General features: G+C 38.4%; 1 protein-coding gene and 1 non-coding gene across 2 annotated transcripts in view; one reads left to right on the top strand and one right to left on the bottom strand.

Moving 5' to 3' along the window:
• The window catches only part of PAK2 (p21 (RAC1) activated kinase 2), a 92,873-nt gene that overhangs the window by 23,573 nt on the left and 41,740 nt on the right, over positions 1-27,560 (top strand). The window contains exon 2 of the mRNA XM_037037719.1: positions 19,781-19,989. Within this exon, the coding sequence (XP_036893614.1) occupies positions 19,803-19,989 (187 nt within the window). The 5' untranslated portion in view covers positions 19,781-19,802. The remainder of the gene's footprint in view (positions 1-19,780; positions 19,990-27,560) is intronic.
• On the bottom strand, positions 22,313-22,512 carry LOC118980989 (U2 spliceosomal RNA). Its single transcript, XR_005065244.1, has one exon. It is a non-coding gene; the product is annotated as a U2 spliceosomal RNA (small nuclear RNA).

The following is a 27,560-nucleotide window of genomic DNA, read 5'->3' as shown; positions in this document are numbered from 1 at the left end:
GTCATTTGGTTATTATTTGTTGGGTTATGTGTCTTTTACTTATTTCTTTGTAGGAATTCTTTATATATTCTGTATACAGTTTCTTCAGTGACCTTTTGTTGCAGATAGCTCCTGGTTTGTAGCTTGTCTGTTCTATGATGTAGAATGTAGTCACACTTATCAGTCTTTTCCTTAGAGTGCTGTACGCCTCTGAGCTCAGCCACATCACACCGATATTTTAAATTTTAGAGAGAAACAGTGATTCACATCTGTTGGACACTGTGGACTCCTAGCTTTAGGAAGTTCCACAGTTTACATTTGATAATATCTATCTTTGTGAAACAGTTGGCTGAGAATGAAAGTACGAAAATCAATGTGGCACAGAAAGTAAGGTTGGGCGGGGTCCAGGGTTTCAGATGTTGTTCAGTATCTTTGCATTTTTACGAATATACATTGTTAGAAAATATTGGCCATCAGATGACTATTTCCCATTTGTAAGTGATTAAGAAAGAAATAAAAGTATATTTTTTTCAGTTTATGGGTATGCTTTTTAAAATAATCACTAAGTTTTTAGGACATGAATGAATACTAATGAAGTCATTCAGACCTAGCTAATAAATTAATGAAACTGTTAGGAATTTCTGTTGGCCTGGAGCACTGTGAAGTAATTACTGAGAGTAAAGGAAGTAAGTTTGGGAATTTCTGTCCTAGGAACTTCGTATTTTTTTATGATATTAATGGTATTTCCCCCCTCCAATTTCATTTTCTGTTTAGTATGCAAAAGTACAGTTGAATTCTGTATGTTCCTGTTTATTCTGCCAATTTGCTAAATTTGTATTTATGCTAATAATTTATCATAGTTCTTGCTTGTTTTTTTTTTTTTTTTAGAGTATCTGTATTAAAACTGGGGACTGTGATACAAGCCTGGGCCTTGGGTAGAAGAAGCAACAGCAGAGAGCCTCAGTGGGCTGCTTTGGCTCTCCAGGACCAGTCTGGGGAAGGAGTGAGGCAGGGTGGGGTTGCTGTCACCTCCTTGGAGAGTCAGTGGAAAAGGGGCTTTGGAGACAGGTCCAGGGTGTTAGTTCAGGACTAGTTACTGCCACCCTGGTTGCAGTCCTCGTGGGGGCCCTCAGGGTTTAGGAGGAAGCACATTCACTTAAAAAGGAAATTCGAGTGGACATGCCCCAAGGAGGGTTTATCATAGTATTGTTTGCATTTTGTGGGCAGTCTTATCATTTGCAATTAATGATCCCTGTTTCTTCTAATATAGCAAAATAATGGAGAAAAAAGTGATAATAAATTGAGACTAAAAATTTTCAAGCACCTTTCTTGTGCTGTATTCTCCCATCCCCACTCACTGTTAACAGTAGTTATTGAGTAATTGAGTAATACCTCAGTAATTGAGGTATTTCCATTTTCTAGGTGATTAAATCAAGGGACGGAAAGATGAATGATTTGGCTTTCCGTATACAACTTGATTAATGGTAGTAGTTTATTTGCCTAAACTGACTAACATTTTTGTTTACAAAATAATTTGAGTTGATGTATATAAATACTTTTTCTTTTTTTTTAATGTATTTTATTGATTATGCTATTACAGGTGTCCCATTTCCCCCCCCCTTTACTTCATGTCCATGGGTCATACATATAAGTTTTTTTGCTTCAACATTTCCTATACTATTCTTAACTACTGTTTATGCTACTTATTCTCTTTACCTTTCCCCCTACCCCTCCCACTCCTACTCCCCCACTGATAACCCTCCATATGATCTCCATTTCTGTGGTTCTGTTCTTGTTTTTGTTGTTTGCTTTGTTTGTGTTTGTTTTTGTTTTAGGTATGGTTGCTAATAACTCTAAGTTTGTTGTTATTTTACTGTTCATATTTTTATCTTCTTTTTCTTAGATAAGTCTTTTTAACATTTCAAATAATAAGGGCTTGGTGATGATGAACTCCTTGAACTTGGCCTAATCTGGGAAGTACTTTATCTGCCCTTCCATTTGAAATGATAGCTTTGCTGGATAGAGTAATCTTGGATGTAGGTCCTTGCCTTTTATGTCTCTGAATACTTCTTTCCAGCCCCTTCTTGCCTGTAAGGTTTCTTTTGAGAAATTAGCTGATAGTCTTACAGGACCTCCTTTGTAGGGAACTCTCTCCTTTCTCTTGATGCTTTTAGGATTCTCTCCTTATCTTTAATCTTGGCTAATCTTGGTGGATGGGTTTGTGTATGTTCTAGGATCCTGTGGGTCCCTCCAGTGAACTCCCCTGTAAGGCTGGGAGTTGTCTCCCGCTACTACCTCCACCCCCACGGGAGTTTTCAGTCAGAGGCTTTGAGGCTTTATTTCCCCACACTGGAACTCTGGGTTGCCTGGTCTGTCTCACTCCCTAGTTGTCCCTTCCAGTTTATCTGCACATGGATGTGGGACCATGCAGTCCACAATCTGCCGCCTTGCCTGGTCCACCAGCTGCCGCCTTGCCATGCTTCCTCTCCACCCGGTTGCCTGTCGCCCTTCCTACCAGTCTGGATGAATGTGTCTTCTTTAACTCCTTGGTGGTTGGACTTCCATACAGTTTGATTTTCTGTCAGTTCTGGATGTTTTTGTTTTTAATTTTTTTGCTGTCCTTCCAGTTGTGCGATAAGCCACAGTATATCTACCTACGCCTCCATCTTGGCTGGAAATCCACAGATCTCTGAACATTTTCTAGATGCTGTTTGGGAATAAAAAGATATACTATTAGTACTTTCTCACAAAGTAGAGTTCAGTAGAGGAAATAATGATACATCATCAGAAAACTGTACTTGAACAACATTAAAAAATGTTTTCAAAATTGATACTTAAAAGGAAACAACCTGAAAAAATAATGATACATTATAGCAGTTATAATAATCGAGGCAAGGTCATGATCTGGCTCATGAATATTTGCCAAAAGTGTGAATAGAATACATAGAATAATGTAGAAACTTCTCGTAGGTGTCGTAATCCCTAAAGGTGTAAGAACAGAATAAAATGTGAATTTTTAACCACTGCCAATTTACACATAATACTGTGTTCAGTGTTTTTGGTCTTTGTTCAGTTTAATTGTAAAACTAAGATTCATGTATTGTCTGCAAAATGAAAAATACACAGATATAGTTACAGGCAATGGGTAATTAGATTACATCTCTGTGGTATATTTATTATAAGTAGTATATTTATTTACTTTTACTGATGATTATATGTAATTTACAGAGTTCTAACATCAAATATACAAAGCAACATGTATTCAGAGAAGTCTAGCAAAGCTCAGTCCTCTTCATTTTGTTCCCTCTCTCCCCCAAGTAACCATTTAAAAAATTATGGTTTATGGTTCCAGTAAAAAATGTATGTGTATTGATACGCTCTCCAGCAGCAGCACCACCACCCCTTAAACAAGGGGTAGCATGCAGATTGCACTGACATGACATTCCCCCCATATTGCAGTTTTGTTAGTAGAATATCATGAGACCCCTCCATGGAAGTATGTAGAATGATTTTCTCATTCATTTTTATAGCTTCATAATACTTCAGCGGTCTGATGTACCATAGTTAATTCAACAAGTCCCCTAATCATGGCCATTCAAGATACTTCCAGTCTTTAGTTGTTTCAGGTAGTACTTTAGCAACAGTTTAGTATATGTGTCTATCTGTATTCTTGCTAGTGTGTCTTTGGAATAGATTCCTAGAAATGGGGTATCTGGACCTGTGCTCCAAAACACTATGTTATATTGCTTTCCTATGAAAGACAAATAATAGGTTTATTTAACCTGTTCTCTTTTCTCGGGGGGTGGGGGGGTGTCAATATAATGCCCTAACTCAATTTCCTAAATCAATTTTCAGGGATAAAATGAATATATAATGGAGAATAAGAGGAAAACTATAATAAAATACACAGGTTCCAGTACAAATAACGCCCTTCTTTTTAATTACAAAATCATAAGCATGTAATTTTGTAACATAACAATATCACACTCAAGCACTCCAGATGACATTTTAGGTAAAATGTTCAAATTAAAACTATAAATTATTACACCCATATTGTTACCCTCCCAACCACACTCGTGCAGGCCTTACTTCTCCCGGACCCTGTATATTTCTGTTTGCAAATACATGATCACAACTACTCTAAAAGTCATTTTGAAGTGCTCATAAGCCTGTATCTGTGCAGAGGCTTAGCCACAGAGCAATCTTGTGCAGGGTATACTGCCACTGATAACTCAGCCAGCATGGGCATTCTGCTTTTGGTGACAGGATACTCCAAGTGATGAGTAAAACTGAGCAAAACAAAGTACAAGCTCTTCTTGGTTCCATAGTTTTGTAATTGGGAAATTCAGTGTATTAAAACTGTAAAACACAGCTTTTATAAATACTAGTAGAATCTTTTTTCATTACAATTTGTGTTTATTTTTGCTTTCTCTCTGTTTCTTGATTAATTTTGCTAGAGGAATTTTAAGTAAAAATTTAGAACTATAAGTGCCCTCAAGTGCTTTAATTACATCCTGCAAGTTTTGTGTGGTAAACTATACATGACATAAAATTTGCCATTTTTATTTATTTATTTTTTTTAGGTGTATAAGTCATTAGCATTAACTACATTCATGATGTGGAGCAACTGTCACCACTATCTATTTTCAAAACTTTTTCATCATCCCAAATAGGAACTTTGTACCAATTAAACAGTAACTCCCCTTGTTACCTCCACTCGCAGGCCACAGTGACCTCTATCTACTTTCTGTCTCTATGAGTTTGACCCCTGTGGATACCTCAAATAACTGAAATTATACAGTAATTGTCCTTTTGTGTTTGGCTTTTTTTACTTAACGGTTTCAAAGTTCATCCTTGTTAGAGCAGGCATTAAAATCTATTCCTTTTTGACAGCAAACACACAGTTATTAACAACCACACCTAAAACAAAAGCAAACCAAGAGGACAGCTAGATCAGGAGTGGAACCATAGAAATGAAGAACACATGGAGGGTTAGAAACAGGGGGGTGGGAGGAGGAGAAGGGGGGAGAAGGCACAGAAAATAGCATAGATGGTAGGTAGAAAATAGATAGGGAGGAGGGCGAGAATAGTGGGGGAAATATAGAATCTAAAGAAATTGAGACACGTTATAAACTAAGGGGGGGAGAATGGTGGGGGAGGGAGTGTGCGGGTGGAGGGGAATGAAGGGGGGGAATAGAACAACTGTAATGGTATAATCAATAAAATAAAAAATAAAATAAAATAAAATCTATTCCTTTTTAAAACTGAACCAGTAGCCCTGACTGGTTTGACTCAGTTGGGTGTCATCCCTGCAGAGTGAAAAGTTGCCAGTTCGATTCCCCGTCAGGGTAGGTGCCTGGGTTGCGGGTTCTGTCCCTGATTAGAGCATGTGTGAGAGGGAGCTGATCGATGTTTCTCTCTCACATCTGTGTTTCTCTCCCTCTATCTTCTTCACTTCCCTTCCCTCTAAAAAAATAAAACTGAATAGTATTCTGCAATATGTATATACCACATTGTTTATTCAGTCTTGCAAGTTTTGTTACACAGTTTTTTATTCTTATTCAATTCTAAGTATTTTCTAATTTCTGTGATCTTTCTTTAACCATACATTTTTTAGAGGTCTCTTAAGTTTCCAAATTTAGGGAGCTTTATCCTAGTTACCTTTTTGTTACTGATTTCCAACGTAATTGATCTTGGTTAGAAGTATTGGGTAATTACAATTTCTTCCAAATTTTTTTTGTATCAAAATGTTATTTCAACCTAATTTTTGAAAGATAGTTTTGTTGAATTGGCAGTTTATCTCGGCAACTATTTCACTACGCTGGATATTCCCATGTGTCCTTGCTTTCGTTGTCGGTTTCAAAAAGTAAGCTGAAGATCCAGCTGTCTGTGAAGTTTCCCCCCTTTTCTCCTTTGGTTTTAAGAACTCTTTGCTCTTTGATATCTGTAATTTCACTATGCTATATCTTCACTTTGGGCATAAATTACTTTTTTAAAAAAATTTTATATATTTATAGAGGGGAAGGAAAGGAGAGAGGGAGAGAAATACCAGTGTATGGTTGCCTCTCATGCATCCCCTGCTGGGAACTGGTCTGCAACCAGGAATGTGCCCTGACTGGGAATTGAACCGAAATCCTCTGGTTCACAGGCCCGTGCTCAATCCACTGAGCTACACCAGCCAGGGCTCATAAACTTTTTATCCTGCTTTTTATTCATTAGGTTTCTTCAGCTTATGAATTTGTNCATAAATTACTTTTTTAAAAAAATTTTATATATTTATAGAGGGGAAGGAAAGGAGAGAGGGAGAGAAATACCAGTGTATGGTTGCCTCTCATGCATCCCCTGCTGGGAACTGGTCTGCAACCAGGAATGTGCCCTGACTGGGAATTGAACTGAAATCCTCTGGTTCACAGGCCTGTGCTCAATCCACTGAGCTACACCAGCCAGGGCTCATAAATTACTTTTTATCCTGCTTTTTATTCATTAGGTTTCTTCAGCTTATGAATTTGTACCTTTCATCAGTTCTGGGAATTTCTCAGCTATTAGTTTATCTGATGAACCATTCCCTCAGTCATTCTATATTCTCCTTCTGGAACTCCAAATAGATGTTCTTAGACCATTCAACCTATTCATCTAACTTCTCTTTCATATTTTCTGTTAGTCTCTGTCCTGCATTCTAGGTACTTTCTTCAGATACATCTCCCACTGCAGTAATTCTCTCTTCTGCTGAGTCTCTGCTGCTTTTTAATTCAAATGTTGGGTTTTAATTTTCAGGTATTTTTTTCTTACTGAAAGTTCTGTATCATTTTTTATATTTGCTTTTTTTTCTGCCTCCTCCTGCCAGCACCAAGCTTAGAGCATGCTGTGTGTCAGATCATTGTTTCACCAGTCTGCTTTAGCTAGTTCTCCTTCATGGTACCTTGTCTGTCTTCAGTTTTTACTATGAGGTCTTCCTTTTCTTGGAGTTTTACCTTTGGGTGTTATTTGAGGCTTGTGTTGAAGTTGTTTTCTCCCAGGGAGGCTTAATATTTATATTTCATTCTGCCATTCACTAGGGAGTACTGCCACATTCAATGAAACCGATTTGGGATTTTTGGGGATACCATAGGTGGAATGAGTTCAGATCATAAATGTGCATTTTGTTAAAATTTCTCAGATTTTCCCCTCTTTCTCATTATCACTGGGCTTAAAATACTTAAGGTTTGCTTGTTTTCTTTTACCCAGAGGGATTTATTTCTGGTTTATTTTTATATAGGACCTTTTAGGTCCTATCCCTTTTTTCTTTAGGAATATTTGGTGGATTTTTCACCTGCCCCCTGTGAGAGCTATCAAAGCAGAAGTTTATGGTCTCCCGAGTTTAGTAAAAAATTCCTCAAGAATAACAACATCAGTAAATTGCTTACTCTCTGTTCCTGGTTTCACTCCTTTGGGGGCTGTATGGAAATATTCTTTCATCTTAACTTACTTATCCATGCATTTAAAAAAAATTAATGGCTGTATGTTTAAAGATTTGATGTTATCCAGTCCTTTGTTTATTTGAGTGGGAATCAGAGTTTCCTTTCATTTTTCTTCTTTAGTAGTCCCCCAGTTGTATTTTCTACGTCTCTTCCCCACTTTCCCTTTTTCCTTTCTGGCTTTGCTATTAGTAGGCCTGATGTTGTGGGCATTGCCATCAAATAAAAACATTTTCATTGTAATGTGTGAACTTCCCTTTTACAATGGGTGTTGTCCAACTTAAAATGATTTGGGATTTTTTTCCTTCTTTTTTTGTTTTCGATTTGGGACATTTTTATTGCTGCTTTTGCTCTCAAAGGCATTTGAAGCTTTTTTGGGAGGGAAGGGAGAGTAAAAGGCCAGCAGTGTTGGAGCTCTCATAGTTTATTGAAAGATTGTTAGACATCTTATTAAATAGTGCTGTATTATTACATCCATACAGTATTGAAAATTAAGGTCCATTTGCTTATATAAAATGTAAGTAAAAGAAGAAAACAAAATGGTACTTTTAAATCATGCTTTTCAGCAGTACATGATTTGTAGTCGGAGTATCATAATTGATCCAACTAGATAATAAATTTAGTCATTTATACAGGTTGAACTGCCTGGTTCCAGACACCACTCCTTTTTGTATTTCTGTTGTTTATTTAGCTTCCCCTAGTCTCCTTCAGTTGACAATCGAGGAATTGTTTGTCTTTGAGTTGTGTCACAGTTAAACAATGGGCCTGTTAGAAGGGTACAGTGTGTTTTGGGCAACTTTTTGTTCGGCCAACTTGTTTTTCACTGAAGAGGAGAAAAAGTAAAAAATGTTTGAACAAATTTGGAGAGAGGCACTACTTAATTCATTTGTCCATTTTTTATAAAACGTTTTTTAGTAATGATAGAACAAAATATAGGTAAATCAGTACTTTATCATGAATTGTTCGTGCATTCCTTGTTTCGAGCTAAATGTGATATGTAAAAAACCTTATCATATCCTCATCTGGCACTTTCTAGGCAGCTGACACCATCAGTAGAAACAATACACAAAAACACACACTGCTTTATGGAAAGACTAAGGCCGTGAATTGGTTGTTAGGGGAAAACTCTAAATCTTCCCCCCCCCAATTTTTTAATATTAGGGTAGTTGATATGTTGTGTTAGTGAAATGCTCTTTGAAAAGAGAATAAATTCAGGAAGTGTAATATTTCATCTGGGCAGAGTGTGTACCATAAAATCAGTAAAACCTACTGTGTAATGCATGCAGTCATCTATGTTAACCATTGTAGAAGATAGTAAAATAGTATATCAATAGTAGCAGTAGTAATAGTAATAATAATAGATATAGTAGTATAGTCCTTGCCTTTAAATTGCTTGAAGCATTGGAGGAAGGACCCCTAAAGTTATAATTAATGATGCACAGTTAGAATTCATTGCCAAGGAATGGTCCAATGTATTAACATAACTAAGAAAAAAATCATATGATTAAGAATTGTTAGTAAACTTGAATTCTAGTCTTAATTTTTATAGTAATTAGATTTTTGTGACTTCAGGCAGACTGCTCATTTTCTGTGCATCAGTTTCTTTACATATAATAAAATAAGGAAGATGGACCAGATAAATTCTAATCCTTTTCCAACTTACTCTCTGAATTTATTTTTCTATGTAAGTCATATTCTGAGAACATGAGGGGTTGTTTTAAGAAGGTATAGGCAAACAGGAATGACCTTGTATAGAAAATTATTTTAAATGACACTGAAAGATTTGGTTGGATAAAGAAAAGGATGAAGAAAATTTGAGAATGGGGAAATATATTCACAAAGATGATTTAGGCCAGGAAAGACTTTGTTATATTTGGGGAACGTGAAATGTAGGATTTATGTACTGCATTCAAGTGAGATCAGATTGATTTAGTAGTGAATGTCCCTAAATGCCAGTGTTGACGCCTCAGTCTGATGGTTATGGGTAGCTAGCTATGTGTTTAACCAATTCTGATTCTTTCTCTAAACAAAGTCTCAGTGCATAGAAACTCCTTAGGAAGCCAGTTAGAGCTTCTTCTAACCTCTTCCTCTGCGTAGCAGGTGAAGACATAGAGACTAGTAAGAGAAACCCTGCGATGAAGTGATAAAAAATAAAAGTCTTCAGCTAAGCTGGTGGCTGAGTAGTCAGTCATCAATGGTGTATCACGGATTTTGCTTACACTAAATTTTAATCATTTATGAGGCAAATAACTTAGAATTTTTGCTATCATGTTTCTCATCTTGAGTAATTTCAGGAGGGACATCTGTGGCTCATACGTTGAGTATGAAATTTGGGTTTCGTTTCAGTGTATGTTACCTACAGAGTATATTATGTTCATTGGGATTTCTTTGAGAGATAGCTAACTCAAATTTATAATACACAGTCACCAAGAAGAAAGTTCTGAAACAGACAACATATTAACTCCTTTTTGGTTCTGTTTTAGTTTCTACAGAAAATAAAAAAGGTACTATGCAGTATATTAAAATAGAGCAGTGAAGGGAAAAATTTTTTTTGGTGGGAGTGATAACCAAAGTATATAAGGAGAGTCTGTGTTCTGAAAGTTGCCGTGTAAGGTCATTTGCTTAGAATTTGGTGGTGTTTTTCATTTAAAGAGCAGTTAGTCTATCTGGCTAGCCCACAGTGTGATGATTTTACTGGTTTTTGTTACAAAAAACAATATAGTAGATACCATTGCACATACATAGATTTTCATCCATGTTAGAGATTTGGTTAGGTTTTGTGCCCTAGCTTGGCTATTAAGCCATTGATTACTTTTCCTATATTAAAAATATGTTCTGGGTTTGAATCCCACTCAGGGCACATGCCTGGGTTGCAGGCCAAGTCCCTGGTGAGGGGCCCCCAAAAGGCAACCACACATTGATGTTTCTCTCCCCCTTTCTCCCTCCCTTCCCCTCTCTCTAAAAATAAGTAAAATCTTTAAAAGAAAGAAAGAGAGAGAGAACAAAAAATAAAAAATATGTTCTGTAGAGTATAGGGTAAAATAACGGTGGGTCTTTTGCCACTTCAATAAAATATCAGAAAGAATTGGGGGTATGAAGGTGAGGTATGGAGCTGGGGTTCTCAAAGTGTGGTCTCTGGTCTGTGGGGTCAAAACCTATTTTCATAATAATACTAAGACATCTTTGCCTTTACACCGTGTTGATATTTACATTGATGGTGCAAAAGCAGTGGTGAGTTCAACTTCCTGTACTTTAACACAGAGGAAGACATTGGCCGTCAGGCTGTGGGGGTTTTTTTAAAGCCATGTTCACTTAAGAATGCACTTCAGGCTGTGCAGCCATCCACTGCATTGGCCGTGTCCCTTATGTGTTGAGTACTTTCTGCTGTCCATTGAGCATGTAGCAAAGCAGCCCCTGCCCCAATCCTACCCCCACAGTTCTTTCCTCTGAGGAACTTGTAAGCTTGAAGAGTGCAGGCTGCCCAGCCAGTGCCCTGCCTTCTCTGAGATGGAGGGGGTAACTGTGGCCCCAAAGAGGGGGCCGGTAGGGGGAACTCAGAATGGAGAAGGTCTGAGGCAGCTGTCCCTTCCCCTCTGTCACCTCTCTGTCAGACTAATCCTTTGTCACTGAGTATGACTTTGAAAGGCCTCTCTTCTCGAATGGTGCCAAAAGTTCCATTGCAGCTTTTACCGCCTCTCCGTATGGTTTGGGGAATTTATTTTTCCCAATGTAAAAGAACAGTCATTAGCAGGCTCCTATGTTTGATGTCTCACCTCACTGTGAGAGATTAACTAGTTTTCATTAGTCTAGCCTTCATTTGTTCCTCTAATTTGTGACTAAAATCAACCAGTTCTGTGGGCATCCCGATCACCAGTGTTTTGAACTGTGCATCTGATAGGTTGGCTATTTCTTGGTCGCTTAGAGTTATTGGCTCTGGGGCTTTGAAGTCTTCTTGAGCCATAATGTTTCAGTCTGTTCGCACCTGTTAGGTATGAGGGGTGGAGCCTTAGGTGTTCACCAGGGCGGGGCGACCCAGTCGCTAGGTTGAGATGCTGTACGTGGGGGCGGGGTTAGAGAGGGGGAAAAAACTTTGCTGCGCTCTCTCTAAGATTTCTGTCCCCTCTGCGGCTTCCCACAAGCAAATTGGGCCCTTCTGGTGCTAGTTCCAGGGTGTGTGTACCCTACAGGACCCTGTGGGTCTCTCCTAATAAACTCTCTGTGAGCCTGGGAGCCTTTCCCGGCACCTCAATCCCGAAAGTCTTTCCAATTGGTGCTTTCAGGCTCTAATTCCCGTCTCTGGGGCCCTGGCCTGAGCAGTCTGTGTCGCTGTTTGCTCCTTTGCGTGGTTTATCTGCACGCGAATATGTGACCACGGTCAGCCAGCCGCCCTGCGCCCTTCCTGGGCCTGCCTGTCGCCACCCCACGCCTGGGATCCACCAACTGCCGAGGCCTGGGCTCCTGGGTCTATCCGAGCAAATGATCTTTCCTGCCCCACCCGCCTCTGCTGCTGACTCCGCCCCTCTTACCGGTCTGGCTGAATGGTTCGTTGTTGGACTTCCGTACAGTTCAATTTTGTGTTTGGCTGCATTTTTGTTACTAAAACTTCGTTGTCTTTAAACTTAGTTGTGCAAGGAGGCACAGTGTTTCCACCTATGCCTCCATCTTGGCTGGAAGTCTCAAGATTTGCCAGTTTTAATTCATGTTGGTTCCTGTGAGCATTTGAGTGTCTGAAGTGTTTCCCTCAGAACTGGTTTAGGACATCGGTGTCATCGGGCTGATACTTGCCTAGTGACTCCAGGTTAATTAATTTATTGGACAGAGGTAGTAGTAATTATTTTAAAGATAAAGTGATTAAATGGGGACATCTATAAAGCTAAATATTATGTTTTGTTTTTCATACATGTTTAAAGTGCAAACCTGTGGCAGTTCCATTTGTAGGACAAGTTGACATGCCCATTCCAGCATCATCGTGTGCTACCAGGACTTTTCTGATGATGGAATTTTGATTAAAGAGTGCTGGAAGATGAATTTTTTTAAAAAAAGAATGCACTTGAATCAGTGAAATCACTAGTTTTTTTATATCACTTTTCAGTTCACTGAAAAGTTCACTGGTAAAATAACGGTGGGTCTTTTGCCACTTCAATAAAAGTTCACTTTCAGTGAACTTTTCAGTTCACTTTTGGAATATTCATATGGCAAAGTGGGAAGTACTCATCAGGCAGTTACAAAGTAGGAAGGGTTGTCTTGCAGCAAACCACTTCAGTGACTGACCTAAACTACCCCTTTTTAATGGAATACCATTTTTATTTGAAAGAACAACTGTCCCACAAACTCTGGTTGTTTAGGTATTTGGCAGACATTTTCTCAGAAACAAAGTGATTCAAGTTTTCAAGTGAAAATTAGAATTTTAGAAAACTTTTATCTACTTTATTAAGTTTCCCAATACTTAGACTTTTCTTATGCTATCAGTGGTGATATTAATGTGATTTAAAAAAACATTAGTATCACAACTGATGTGGTGATAGACATATGGAATGTCTTCATAATTTGGTGAATCGATATTTTCTAAATAATCAATTTCTCACATAAAATTTGTGCCTGGGTAAAAGATTCGTTCACACTGCAAGCAAAGTGAATGTGTTTAACATAACTGAGTACAAAAAATTTTATTGCTGTGGTTTCAGATTCCACAATTAACTTTTAGGAAGATTGAATTTGGGGTAATATCCAAAAATATTTACAATTATCTGAAAGCTAATGCTTTTTAAAAAATTTTAATTAAAAAATACTTTTTTAGCTACATATCTATGTAGACTGGATTTTCTTCATACAGTTCAACCAAAATATAACAATAAACTAAGTGCAGAAGCAGATAATAAGAATTTAACTGTCTTCTACTAAGCTAGACATTTAAAAGATTTGCAGAAATATAAAATAATTCCACTCTTCTCAAATTCATTTCATTTTATTATAGTTCCTAAGAGTGTCATTTATATTTACATGTAATGGGTTTATTTTTTAATAAAATAAATACTTAACTTGTTTTAATTCCACATAAACAAAAATTATTTGGGATTCTCTAATATTTTTAAGAATTCCAGCCCTGGCTGGTAAGGCTCAGTGGATTTAACCAGTGGCCTGCAAACCAAAGGGTCACTGGTTCAATTCCCAGCCAGGGCACATGGGAGCCAGGGTTGTGAGCCAGGTCCCCTGTGAAGAGTGCGTGAGAGGCAGCCTCACAATGATGTTTCCCTCCTTCTATTTCCCCCCCCCTCTAAAAATAAATAAATATTTTTTTAAAAAAGAATTCTAAAAGGGTCCTAAGGCAAAAATGTTTTGAGCAGTGCTACTTTGAAGAAACAAAGTGTCTTTTCAAATGCATGTGTTGAGAACAGATTGATAGAGAGCATGCATGACCTAATTTATAATGAATGTGTGGATTATGAACTCCTGGAAAACTAGGTCCTCTTTTATTTCTCCAGCTTCTAGCACAGGATCTTACAAATAATAATAATCATGATAGTAGAAGCAGCAACATTCATTTTTATTAACTCATTTGATCTTTATGTTATGTAGTAACTATTAATTTCTTATAAAATTGAGATGTAATTTACATAGCTAAAATTTACTATTTTAAAGTATACAATTCAGTGAGTGGTTTTAACATATTTACAAGATTGTGCACCCATTACCAATGTCTAATTCCAGAACATTTTCCTTCCCTCGAAAGTCCACACCCATCAGCTGTCACTTCCCATTCCCCTCACCCCCTAGCAACCACCATTTTACTTTCTCCATGGATTTATCTCTTCTGGCTATTTCCTATAAATGGAATCGTGTAATATATGGTCCTTTTCATGTCTGGCTATTCACTTACGTTTTCAAGATTCATCATGTTATAGCATATATCAGCACTTCTTTATGGCTGAATAATATTCCACTATGTGGATATACCATGCCTTGTCTGTTTACTTATTGGTGGATATTTTGGTTGTTTCCATCTTTTGTCTGTTAAGAATAATGCTGCTATGAACATTTATATATAAGGGTGGTTGGTTTTTTTTTTCACTTGTTTTTCAATTTTAATTCTTTTTAGAGGGAGGAGAAGGAGGGTGAGAAACATTAATGTGTGGTTGCCTCTCACGCACCCCCAGCTGGGGACCTGGCCTGCAAGCCAGGCATGGCCCTGACTGAGAATCGAACCAGTGACCTTTCACTTCACAGCCCAGCTCTCAATCCACTGAGCCACACCAGCCAGGGCTGTTTGTCTTTGATTAATTAATTAGGGAAAGAGGAGGAGAGAGAGAAACATTGATTTTTTGTTCCTTTTATTTATGCATTCATTCATTGGTTGATTCTTGTATGTGCCCAGACCAGGGATCAAACCCCCGACCTTGGTGTATCCGGATGATGCTCTAACCAACTAAGTTATCCTGTCCGGGCTGTTATATGAGTTTTTATGTGGACATGCGTTTTTAGTTCTCTTAGGTGTATACTGGAAGTGGAATTGCTAGGTCATATGGTAAATAACATATTTAACTTTTTGAAGAACTTAGTAATTTCTTTTTTAATAGACTTGTTACTTGGGAATAATTTTAGATTTACAGAAAGTTGCAAGGTTAGTAGATTTCCTGTATAGCTGTCTGTCACCCATCATCCCCTAATGTTAACATTACATAAACCATAAAATGTACATCAAAGCAAAGAAGCCAGCGTTGGTATATTATTAACTAAAATCTAGATTTTATTTGGATTTCACCAGTGCCTTTTTCTGTTGCAGGATACCACATTGTCATGTCTTCTTTTTCATTTCCTTTACAGTTTTGAGGTCAGGAACTTTGTCTAATGTCCCTCAGGTTGAGTTTGCTGATGCTATCCCCGTGATCGGACTGGGTTACAGATTTGGGGGAAGAAGCTCACAGAGGTGACGTGTGCTTCTTTCTCATCACGTTAGGTTAGGGGGCAAGTGATACCGACATGACTTATGTTAACCATATGATTAATGCAATTGTGACAAAGGAAAAAACAGTTCTGTGGAAAACCTCAGAGGATGATCTGATCATAAATTCCTAACTGAACAGGTCATGTTGTGTAGTCACGCCCCAGGCGTGTAACTTTTTAATAAAAGGCTCATCTTTGCCTTAGGCAAACCCTGTTTCTGTGCATCTAGGTTAATACAACTTTGAAATAAACCATAACTACCCCAGAGAGCACATACCTTGACTGTCCTGTAATCCCAACCCCAAATTGTTTCCTCCCACCTTTATGTAATCTTGTTTCCTCCTTAATCTCAAATGCATAAAAGAAACTGCAAATTGTTGTTGCCTGTAGCATTTATCTCAATCTGTTGAGAACTTGCTTCCAGGTATGTCTTTTTGGCTTAAATTTTTTATAAGCATTCTCTGCAGGTTTGGATGTTTGTTACATCAACACACTGTCAGATTTTTCCACTTTGAAGTTATTTTTCCCTTTCCATGTTCTTTGGAAATGAGTCACCAAGTCCAGCCTACACTCAAGTGTAGAGGAAAGTTAAACTTTAACTCCTAGAGGGGGTTATCTACATGTACTATTTGTAATTCTTTTGTAAGGAAGATTTCCTTTCCCATCCCCAGATTATTTCTTCATTTATTTGTATTAATACAAATTATACGTATTTATTTTATTCTTTGGGTTATGATCAATACTGCTTTATTAATTTGGTTGCTCACATCATTCCAGCATTGCTCTTTTGGAATTCCTTTCTGTGTGTTTTGACATGCCCTTATCCTTTTTAAGTATTTCCTTACCTTCTGTCACTATAAGATGCTCTAGGCCAGTGATTTTCAGTTGGTGTGCTGCAAGAATTTTTAAAACATGTAAAACGTGCAATATCTGACTATTCAGTCAGGGGCACTGATGTCTTTTTCTTTGATTGCTCAGTAAAAACATGACAGCAGCCAACACGATAGCCACCCAGTGTGAATGAGTCAAAACCATATTTTTTGTCAGATAAGCAAAAAATACAATTTTTGATGTGCTGCAGAATTTTAGTAGTTTATGTGTTCCATGAGATGAAAAAGACGGAAAATTGCTGCTCTGGACACATCTTTTATTTTTCGTATTCTTGGCCCAGAACCATCTGTTTCTCCAAGGAGCCCTGAGGCACTCGCTGTTAAGTAAATTGTCCAAGGGTGATTGTCCAAGGTCACCCTTAAATTAATGATAGAACCAGGATTCAGATCAAAATGATCTGATTTCACAACTCATGCTCTTAACTACACTAGACAACATACAGCTGAAGGTACATTGGCAGTTTCTAGTCATGTTCCATCTACGAGCCAGCCTTGAGGATAGAATTGTAGTCAGTTTACACTGAATAATTACTGTACCTTGATGACTTTATATTGACTTTTTAACCACAATTGTAAAAAGTACTGATAACTTAATATTTAGGTGCATTTCCCTCTATGTGTGCATACAAATGTATTTTAAAATTTTGTTATACTGAGTTTAAATTTGATACACATTCATATAGGTGATAGTTGGTCAAAGTGTAACCAGAATCTGATCCTGTCATTTCTGTTCTCATCACTGGTGATAAAGATGAAAGTAAGCTGCTCTAGGTTTATCTATTTCGTCTAATGCTATGGCCACATAAGAGATAAAAACGAGTCTTGATTTATCTCTTTATCAAATAATCCTCAAAATATTGTTACTAAGCCCCTCTCTCTTGCATTTGTAGCAATAGGTAAGTCCTGTCTGGTAATCCACACCTGACAGCCCACACACCCTTAAGGACAGCCAGTCACACCCTGCTCTCATCCCACCCCCAAAACAGAACAGACCCCACAGGGTGGGACCAGCTGGTTTGGAAGAATCATTTGGCTAGATGTCCACCTTCTTAGGTCTCACCTCCATCTCTCTTTTCCTTTGACCACCAATAGTTTCATTTCGTTTCAGGCAGAGTCTTCCTCACACATAGACATAAATCTTTTTTTATTCCTTTTTCCCAGCCCTTCTGTAGTAGTTATTCCCAGAAATATATGTTTTCCCCCTTCCCCTTCTCTCATTCTCCTTTTGTAGGCTGTAAAACAACTGTCATTATTGCAGATAAAATACACAGCAGTTCTAGTGGCATAACCTGTCAAAGAAAACAAAAGCTGTCCGGTTTGGAGTAGAAGTAGGTACAATAGTGTCTTCATTTCTCGGTTCTTCCCAAATTATACCTGCTTTTCTTTGGGTACTAGCATTCACACTAGATTTTAAAAAATAATTTTGTTTTTAACTTTATGTAAATACAGTTGGCATACTTGGTCATTGTATATATTACAAAGTTTTGTTCACTTACAAGCATTAGATAACTTTATAATAAATGAGGATTTAATTACCATTCAAAACCTTGTTTAGTGGAGAAGTGTAGTGTTTCCTAAAATATGTTGTTTTGTATCAGTTCATCTGTAAATTAGGCATCCCCTCCCCTTAACTGATTTTAAATGTGTATAATCTACTTTTTTATAGATATAAAATATATACATATGTGTAACAAGGTTAAATTAGCCTTGTGTGTGGCTAAGAGGGGTTACTTGACTGCCTGAAAAGGGCACCACAGGACGATAGACCCTTGGGATGTGGCCATACTCTGCTTTTTCGCCAAGCTCTGGATTTACTTTTGTCAGTCCTCCAAGTGGATCGATGGAGTTCTATGGCCCTATCTGCAAACTTGCAAGGGATTAAGGTGTGTTATTGGAATGTCAGATTTTCTGAGAAACCAAACACTGCATATTTGTAGTGGCACATTTGTATCCTTTAGGAAGGTTTATATGAATGGTAAGTTGTAATCACAAAGCTAGTTAGTGGTCAGGGAATCAGATTCCCAGGTGGGGGGGGAATTGGTTGATCTATTTAATGGCAAATGTCCTATCTGTCTCCTGTAGAAATGGAGACATGGCAAAGATGTATCCTTTTTTACTGAGCAGACTGGGGCCTTTGTGTGGTGCCTTGGTGAATGACCCAACAATTAATGCTGGAAGGAGCAGGTCTTTATTTGCAACTTTCCAACCTTGGGGGAGCTTAGACCACCTCAGCTTGGAGCCCTCCTTTCCCAGGAGACCTAGCACTTCCCATGCTCCCCACCAGGTTAAAAGCCAGAAGCCCAAAAAGTGGAAGTTCCCTGTTTCCTTTTCTTAATCCAGCTGCAAAAATAGTTCTCCAGCCCCTCAGGAGGGTTCCAAAGTAACTATCCTCACACAGCAGCTCTCTCCTGCAGGATCTGGGGTACATGTTCATCAGCTTCCATTGAATAGACCAGAAAAGCAGGTGCCGTGTTACTCTGGATCATGGCGAAACTCGGGAAAGGCACGGATCTTAATAGTCCAGCGTAAATCCAGATAGGACATTTGCAGCAGGACGGGGTCTTGCAAGGCAGTCCTTAGTGGCTCCGAGTCAGCCCGAGCAGGCACAATCACAGCAGCGTCATAGCAATAGCATCTCCTTCCTTATTAGTCCAGGCCATGTAGCTTCCTTCCTCACTGTAAACTACATAGCTGCCTGCTTGCTTCTCCCCACTCACTGCTCTCTTTCACACCACATGATCATGCGCAAGAATGGGTGCTGCACTTAAGTTTAAATCCTCACCCTGCACCTCCTTCGTAACCCCATTTCTGACTTCTCCCACACGGTAGGCTACATCTGCGTTCCCATATTTTCTGCCTTCCTCCAGCTGCCAGCTGCCTCTAGCCCCTCCAGCTAGTCCTGAGTCAAAGTCACTCCCACCTCCCTGGCAGCACAGCTATTCAGCATAACTATAACACTGGCCAGCTGTTAGTGATCTGCAGAGTCCCTCTCCACTGTGCCCTCTGCTTCCTCATCCCCAGCCATGTCTGCGGAGGTTTGGAGTTTCGTTCTCTCCGCCCCCCCTCCCCCAAGCTTCTCAGCCAACACCCTGTTCTGAACCCTGTTCCACATCTGTTACGCTTTGATTGGCTGGTTAGGAAATAGCCTTCCTCTTTGGAAATCTCTCTCCTTTTTTTTAAGACTTACGTTGTCTGTTTTCATTAAAAAACATTTACTCTTAGAATTAATCGATTAGATAAATCTTTCGATATATTAGTGTCTTCGTGTCCTCTGATCTGGGGATGGCTTTTCAGACATTCCCTCAGCATTCACTAAGTTTGTTAGAGGAGGTTGCCCATACTTCATGGGTGACCAGTTTCATTTCCTACTCTTTGAGTTTACAGATCTTGCATGTTTTACTCTAAATAGATAACATTTTCTAATTCAGAATTGGAAGGGGATTATTACTGTTTTGTGCTTGTCCCTACAATTTTTTACCTTGTTATTAACTGTAAATCTTTGCCTATCTGTTTCAGGCCGTAACCGTAATTCTGAATCATGTCTGATAACGGAGAACTGGAAGACAAGCCTCCGGCTCCTCCCGTGAGAATGAGCAGTACCATTTTTAGCACCGGAGGCAAAGACCCTTTGTCAGCTAATCACAGTCTGAAACCTTTGCCCTCTGTTCCAGAGGAAAAAAAGCCCCGGAATAAAATCATCTCTATATTCTCAGGCACAGAGAAAGGTAAATAGCTGAAGTTGGTGCTCAGCTGACTTGTTATGTACTCTCCTTCATTTTCAGAGACTTGGGCTACAGTTGCGGCTTCCCAACATTAGTGAAATTTCTGGTATTTCAGAAAGAGCTACTATTATAAGAATGGTGATAATAGAGTCTACAGCCCCCTGTCTAAAATCCCTGGAGCCAACTGTGTTTTGGAATTGAGGTTTTATGATTTTTGAGAGTAGTACTGTCTTTTTATCATATGTTCTGTAATGCCCACAGAAGCATCTGAGGTATCACTCAGTAGTCAGCGTGTTAACATATGTTCATTCAGCAAATAAGAGTCTAGTCCAAGGTTTTTCAACTTCAGTGTGATTGCACACAGTGAAAGAGTTGTTTCAACAAAGAGTTGTTTTGTTTTAGTTTTGTTTGTAGAGACATGCCTCTTTTAATCCTCACCCAAGGATATGTTCATTGGTTTCAGAGAGAGGAAGGGAGAGAGAAACGTCTATTAGTTGCCTCTCACGCACACATGACCAGGAATCGAACTCACAACCTTTTGGTGCATGGGTGGTGTTCCAACCAACTGAGCCACCCAGCCAGGGCCAGGGATACCTCTTTATATTTTGTTTCCAGATAACTGCTTTTTTAAGAGAAATTGAAGGTTTGTGGCAACCCTGCATTGAGCAACTCTGTCAGCACTATTTTTCCAACAACATTTGTTCATTTTGTGTCTACATGTCACATTTTGATAATTCTCACACTATTTCAAACTTGTTCATTATTATTATTTGTTATGGTGATGTTGTTGGTGATCTTTAATGTTACTAACCTAATGGTTTTTAGGTGCTACAAACCATACCTATGTAAGATGACAACTTAATAGATAAATGTTGTGTGTATTCATATTAGTCATTCCGCCATCTCTCTCCCTCTTCTTGGACCTCCCTATTTCATGAGACACAACATAATTGAAATCAGGACAAGTAATAACTTCACAGTGGCCTCTACATTTTCAAATGAAAGGAAGAGTTGCATGTCTGTCACTTTAAATCAGATCTAAAAATGATTAAGCTTAGTGGGGAAGGTGTGTCAAAACCTGAGGTAGGCCAAAAGCTAGGCCTCTTGTGCCCAACAGTTAACCAAGTGGTAAATGCAAAGAAAAAGTTCCTGGAGGACATTTAAAGTGTTACTCCAGTAAATATATGAATAAGAAAGCGAAACAGCCTCATTGCTGATATGGAAGAAGATTTAGTAATCTCAATAGAAGACCATACTAGCCAAAGCATTCCCATAAGCCAAAGCCTAATCCAGAGACAGGCCCTGACTCTCTTCACTTCTACGGAGGTAGAGAGGGGTGAGGAAGCTGCAAAAGAAGAGTTTGAAGCTAGTGGAGGTTGTTTCATGAGGTTTAAGTGCAAGGTGAAGCAGGAACTACTGTGGTAGAAGCTGCAGCAAATTCTTCAAAAGATCTCGCTGAAATAATGAATGAAGGTGGCTACACTAAACAGTGGGTCTTCAATGTAAATGAAACAGTCTTATATTGGAAGAAGGTGCCATCTATATAGGACTTCCATAGCTAGAGAGAAGTCAGTGTTGGCGTCAAAGGGTAGGCTGGCTCTCTTGTTAAAAGCTAGTGCAGCTGGTGACTTTAAGTTGAAGCCAGTGCTCATTTATCATTCTGTAGATCTAGGGCCCTTCAGATTCATGTTGACTCTACTCTGCCTGTGCTCTCTGAATGGAACAGCAAAGCCTAGTGGGCAGCACACCCACTGACAGCGTAGTTTACTGAATAGTTAAGCCCACTTGTTGATATCTACTGCTAAGGGAAAAAGATTCTTTTTAAAATACCACTGCTCGTTGATAGTGCATCTGGTCACCCCAGAGCTCTGATGGAGATGTACAACGAAGTTAATATTGTTTTTATACCTGTTAACACAACATCCATTCTGCAGCCCATGGATCAAGGAATAATTCTGATTACTCCTCTTATTATTCCTTAAGGCTTAGGATTTAAAAAATACATTTTGTAAGTCTCTAGCTGCGATCAATAGTGAGTCCTCTGATGGGTCTGGGCAAAGTAAATTGGAAACCCCTTGAAAAGGAGTCACCATTCCAGATGCCGTTAAAAACGTGTGTGATATGCCCTGGCAGGGTAGCTCAGCTGATTAGAGTATTGTCCCGATACACCAAGGTTGCCAGTTCAATCCTCAGTCTGGACACATAGGAGAATCAATCAATGAATGCGTAAATTAAGTGGAACAACTAATTGATGTCTCTGTCTGTCTGTCTGTCTGTGTGTCTCTCTTTCACTCTCCCCACTCAAATCAATAAACATATCCTTGGGTGAGGATTGAAAAATAAAAATGACTCTGTAAGATTTTTGCCATCTCTAATATAAAGTCTGATCTAGAGATATTTATTCTCAAATTTACATCCCTTTATGATCCTGTTGTTGGTAGCAAACAGCTAATATTTTCATTTAAAATAAAAAGAATGACTTTGGATTATCTACACTTGATCTTAGCCAAAAGGCCAAGAAGCGATACTTTGGGTTATCTTTAATTATTCATTATTAGTTTTAATCAGTGTCACTGGGTAAATTAAGAGACTAGAAATTATGCCTCTTGTGGCAATTTAATTGAACAAATCTTTTCCCACCCCTTCTAATATGTATCATACGTACCGTGACTCATCAGAGATACGGTGATAAGCAAAGCAGATGGTGTCCCTGTCCTCCTGGCACAAATCAAAAACTACAGCACATAATTACAAACTGAACCGTGATGATAAGGACAGTATGAGATGTCTGTCCTAAAGTAGTGACATTTAAGTCGAAGGTTAACGGATGGTAGGACTATGTGAAAATAGGACTTATTTTGATAATTAAAAAGTGTGCCCAGAAAAGAATTTTAGTAGTCCAGACGCAGGAGTGATCGTAGCATATTCATGGAGCTGAGTACAGTCCAGTGAGATTTAAAAGCAGAGACGGAGAGAGAGTTATATGGTATGAATGCAGGAAACTACAGACAGCAAAAAGGGGTTGTGGAGGTGAGGTAGGCAAGAAGCAGGTCATAAAGGGCCTTGTGTTCCATGCTACAAAGCTCACATTTTACTGTTTCCTGGGGAACCATTACAGAATTTTAAACAAGAAAGACCTGGTCACATTTTTGTCTTGAAGAGATACTTGTAGCTGTATAGAAAATAGGTTTTGTTAGTGAAACTGACAATGGTCTGTTATCTTGGCTTATTTTTAAAAGCTCTGGTTAGTTAGTTTTGAGAGGTACAGTGTTTTTTAACTAAAACAATTTTCACGCTTAATTATTTAGCCTATAAGCAAGCACCTTGGTTGCCTATGAAGATGATAGACTCAAAACTGTAAATATCCCTTTTGTTCTAAAAATCTTATTCTAACATTAATAATAGTAGCCCATACACCTCTGCCTATTTCCCAGAGAATAGCCTTCCGTGTGATGGAACAAGTTTAGTTTCACCAGTTTGAAGCTGTTTGGGGTCAAAAGAACAAAGGGGTAATCAATCACTGGTGGTTTTAGATGAGAGATAGAAGTGTCTTCCTTTAAAGAGGTGGGCGTTTTGTTTTTTTACCCTAGACTCTAGCTCAAATGTAGCCTTAAAGGTTGTGACCTTAAAGGATGTGGGAATGGCATACCTGATTCTTTTAAGTTCCTTTTGTGCAACACACAGCTTAGAGAGCTCATGCGGTGGCTGAAGTTTGCCCACCAGCTTGTTTTGTGATCTCCTGAAGTTGGAAAATGATTCTAAGAATCTCTTTTCCTCCAAGTACACTAACAAGTTGTATGTCCATTGGTCCATTACTTCCCACCAAGAGATCCAGTTGCCTGGTGGAATTCTGTGGATAAAATGTGGATTTGTTGGTGGTGGTCGCCTTTCTACTTCTTGGCTTCCAGAGTTTAAGCAGCGATTCCGTTACATAGCAGTATCCTTCCAGCACTTTGATTTGAGTCATGCTTCAGTAGGTTTTTATTTTAGATACTTAAAAAAAATATTACCATACTCAGACTACTAGAACATAGGGCTATATATGTGTTTTATGTAAAAAGAAATGTAATCAAATAGATTTTTAGGATATGGTGTCCTTTTCTTTTAAGTGGATTAATGCATGTAAATATGTTTCAAGTTCTTAATTATTTTCTACCTCTTTTAACTTTTTATTCTATATTCCTAACATGTATGAAACTTAATTCAATCTATATCTCTAAACTTAGTGGTCCTGAGTTGAAAAATATGGCTGGGCCTTAGACACAACAGGAACCAGAATTGTTTTGCTATATGTCTTGTTTTTTCCCTTTCTGTGTATCTGATCATATTTCTTTCTTATTTCAGCCTTTTTTTCCCCTGTGTGTTGGGAAATAATGGCCTGCAACAGTTACTGTGCTTTTTTCTTGTAATTTTATTTAGTTATAAGAGACCGATTCTCGCTTAGTTCAGGTATTCACCCCTGAACCAGTCTAACTGGCAGGGAGTATGTGGGGAACTGTGGCTCACGTGGCTCAGACAGACAGCTGCCTTGGACAAGTCATTTGTGATCAGGGTCATAAATAAGAAAATAGCTTCATTCCCCACCATGGGCATATCAGAAATAGGATGCAGAGCAGATTGTTTTTAAAGAAAAAAACAATCACTAGTACAGTACATGAAATGGTATAATTTTTTGGTAAGCAGTTCAGAACTGCCTGAAAAGTAAGCTAGTAGCTTAGAGTTGGTTAATAAATATTTTCTCTTACGCAGGATACTGAGAAGTCAAGAGACACAAAGAGAAATAGAAGGCATCCTCAGATTACTCAAATTCCACTGGGAAATGAGAGGTTGTTTATGATAGGTGTAATGGTGCATTTCAGTAAAGATAGCAACTTTTATACTAGGCTTAACTGTTGCATTTTCCTGTGCTCCTTTTTGTGACCAGTGTGCCCTGCCCATTTACCATAGCTAGGCCTCTTGTAAGTAAATACTGTATGTGCCCAGGAGACCTAGAGAGGACATGGACATCTGAGCACAAATCTATCATCACTAATCCAAAAGAATAGTATGTTTCCTACTTATGGTAGGTCAGTAGCAACTTTGTAAACAAAGGATAGTGAACAGAACATACTCTAACTTTACATGTACAGACCTATGAAGCAGCTTGACTTTTAGCTCTTCTGTATTAGGAGAACCTTCTAATTAAACATAGTAGGGTGGTAACCACATGCCTGTATTTACTCTCCCTCCCCAGACCCAACTAAAATGATAAGTGAAAAAAATAGGGGAAAATTATATCACAAGAACAAAGTGAATTGGAGAGGGAATAGTACTACACAAGAGATTTCAATACATATTTGGAAGGTAGAAGTTGTGGAGAAGGGGGAACTAAGCAAAACGGAGGAAGATATTTCCTAAGCACTTACAGAGTGGAATGTCTGTGAGAAGCGAACCTTGTAAAAATCTCAGAGGCTCAGGATTTAGAGGCACACAATTTTGTGTGCGTGTTGGGGGGGGGGCATAATAAACAGGTTGAAAGCAGGGAATTAGTTGAAAATCTATATAAGAAGTGTCAAGGGGACCTTAGAATCCTCTTGTGCCCCATCTAGCTGTGCAAATGTAACTTCCATTCTCTGGGACCACAAAAGAACAAACTTACATTTATTTGAGGAGAAATTAAATCTGAGAGGCCTCTTCTTGTCAGAGGAGTCAGGAAAAGATAGTACCAGAATAAAAAAAGTGGATTCAGTGGAAATTAACACACTAAACCCCTTTTTGCTGCCCTGTTTGCAGAATACTTATAGCTTGACTCAAAATTCTCAGATAAAAGTTGGGAAGATTTTCTCTGGATTAACAGAATGCCCTGGAAAAAAATACTTTAGGTTTCCCACATCCTGCCCCCATCTTTATTGAAAAGGCTGACTTATCTCCCAGTTAACTTGTTAATACTTTTATATAGGAATAGATAGTGAAGGATTACCAAGCATTTACCAAAAACCCTTAACATAATAGAAGCTAAAACAACAGGAGCTAAAAAAAGAATGTAGAAGAAACAGGCAATGTAGGAGGGAAAAAACCCCAACGCGCACACACACATAAACCACATAACAAGATAAATTGTATCCATGAAACAAGATAAGCATTCTCAAAAAAAGAATCAGCAGAGAACAATAAAGAATAATTTTTGGAAAATCAACTTTTCAAATAACCAAAACAAACAACATGTTCATAGGTAAAGAGTGGGAGATGGTTAATAAAATTCTCCCAGATCATTAAACAATAATGCAAAGATAAAGAATAGAGATGAGATGAGAGATGAGAGAAGAGAGAAAAAGATGAGAGATGAGATGAAAGAAAGATGAGAGAAAAGATAACAGTTGTAAAATAAGACCAAGATGGACTGATAAAACTAATAATGAACCAAGAAAATAGAAGGAAATAAATAATAGAAAAAAGTTTCTAGGTGTTGAGAATATGAGTTCGAGATAGAAGCGCTCACTGAGTACTCAGCACACACTTGGATGTGTTCTTCACTAATGAACGAAGAGCACATCAAATCACATTCTAAAGTTACATTACATTACAGGTAAGGTGGCCAAACCTGTTACTACTTCCAGTTAAGAGGAAGTGACAGGGACTAGATTTACTCCTGTACTTGAAAGAACTAAAATACTGGGGGAAAATATATGCAAGACAGCGGTTTTCAAGGCATTGTACATGAGACAATAAAGGAAAGAGATTTCTAAGAGATAGAAAACAAGTGAGGTAAGTCCTATGATTAATCGAGCTTGCTGTCTGGAGAGTTGAAGTACAGGAGGGGGCCACTTAGGTGTTCTCCTAGAGTTGAGAAATCGCTGGGAAGTGGGGAATGCAAAAGTAGCTAGTCGATGGTACAGATACCAGCAAGTAAAGAGCTAAACATTTAGAGAGAGGGAGAGAAAGATCTGCAGAGGGTCACCCTTGTGCCCTCAGTTGCACGTGTATTGAGTATGTGATGAAACTATCGAAAGCTAGAGTGAGGGCCACTGGGAATACAGGGGCTGGAGTGTTTTGTGTTCTCACCATTCAGACTGTGAAACATTATATGACAGAATTTTCCCTCAGTAATGGGTAGAATCAGCCTTAGGGTAAATGTTGCTCCAGTCCTGCCTAAGGAAACCTTAAAAGTAATAACCTTAAAGAATCAACTTTCTAAATTTGTTTCTCTTCTATATGAGGGAACAGCAAAAAAAATCTTTCTGTGTCCCCAAACTCACTAACATTTGTAAGAATACAAAAACATCTAACACCTAACAAAGATAAAATTTCGATGTCTGTCATCCAGTGAATAATTTTCATACATGGCAGAGACCCATAATGAGCAAAATTCACCAATTGGAATCAATCCAGAAATGGCACAAATGATAGAATTGGTAGGTAAAGACATTAAAACAGTTAAATAGCTGTGTCCGATATGTGGAAGAATTCAAAAGAATTCAGAATATTAAGAAGCAGCAATGGAACATTTGAAAAAGAGCAAATCAAAATTCTAGAGGTGGAAAATACAGTGGATGGGGCTAACAGTAGATTAGACATTGCATTAAAAAAATTGTGAA

The sequence above is a fragment of the Sturnira hondurensis genome, unplaced genomic scaffold (assembly GCF_014824575.4).
Source record: "Sturnira hondurensis isolate 20B ecotype Veracruz unplaced genomic scaffold, ASM1482457v3 Scaffold0023357, whole genome shotgun sequence".
Classification (NCBI taxonomy): Eukaryota; Metazoa; Chordata; class Mammalia; order Chiroptera; family Phyllostomidae; genus Sturnira; species Sturnira hondurensis.
The sequence above is the reverse complement of the archived record's forward strand: the minus strand, read 5'-3'. Positions and strand labels throughout refer to the sequence as shown.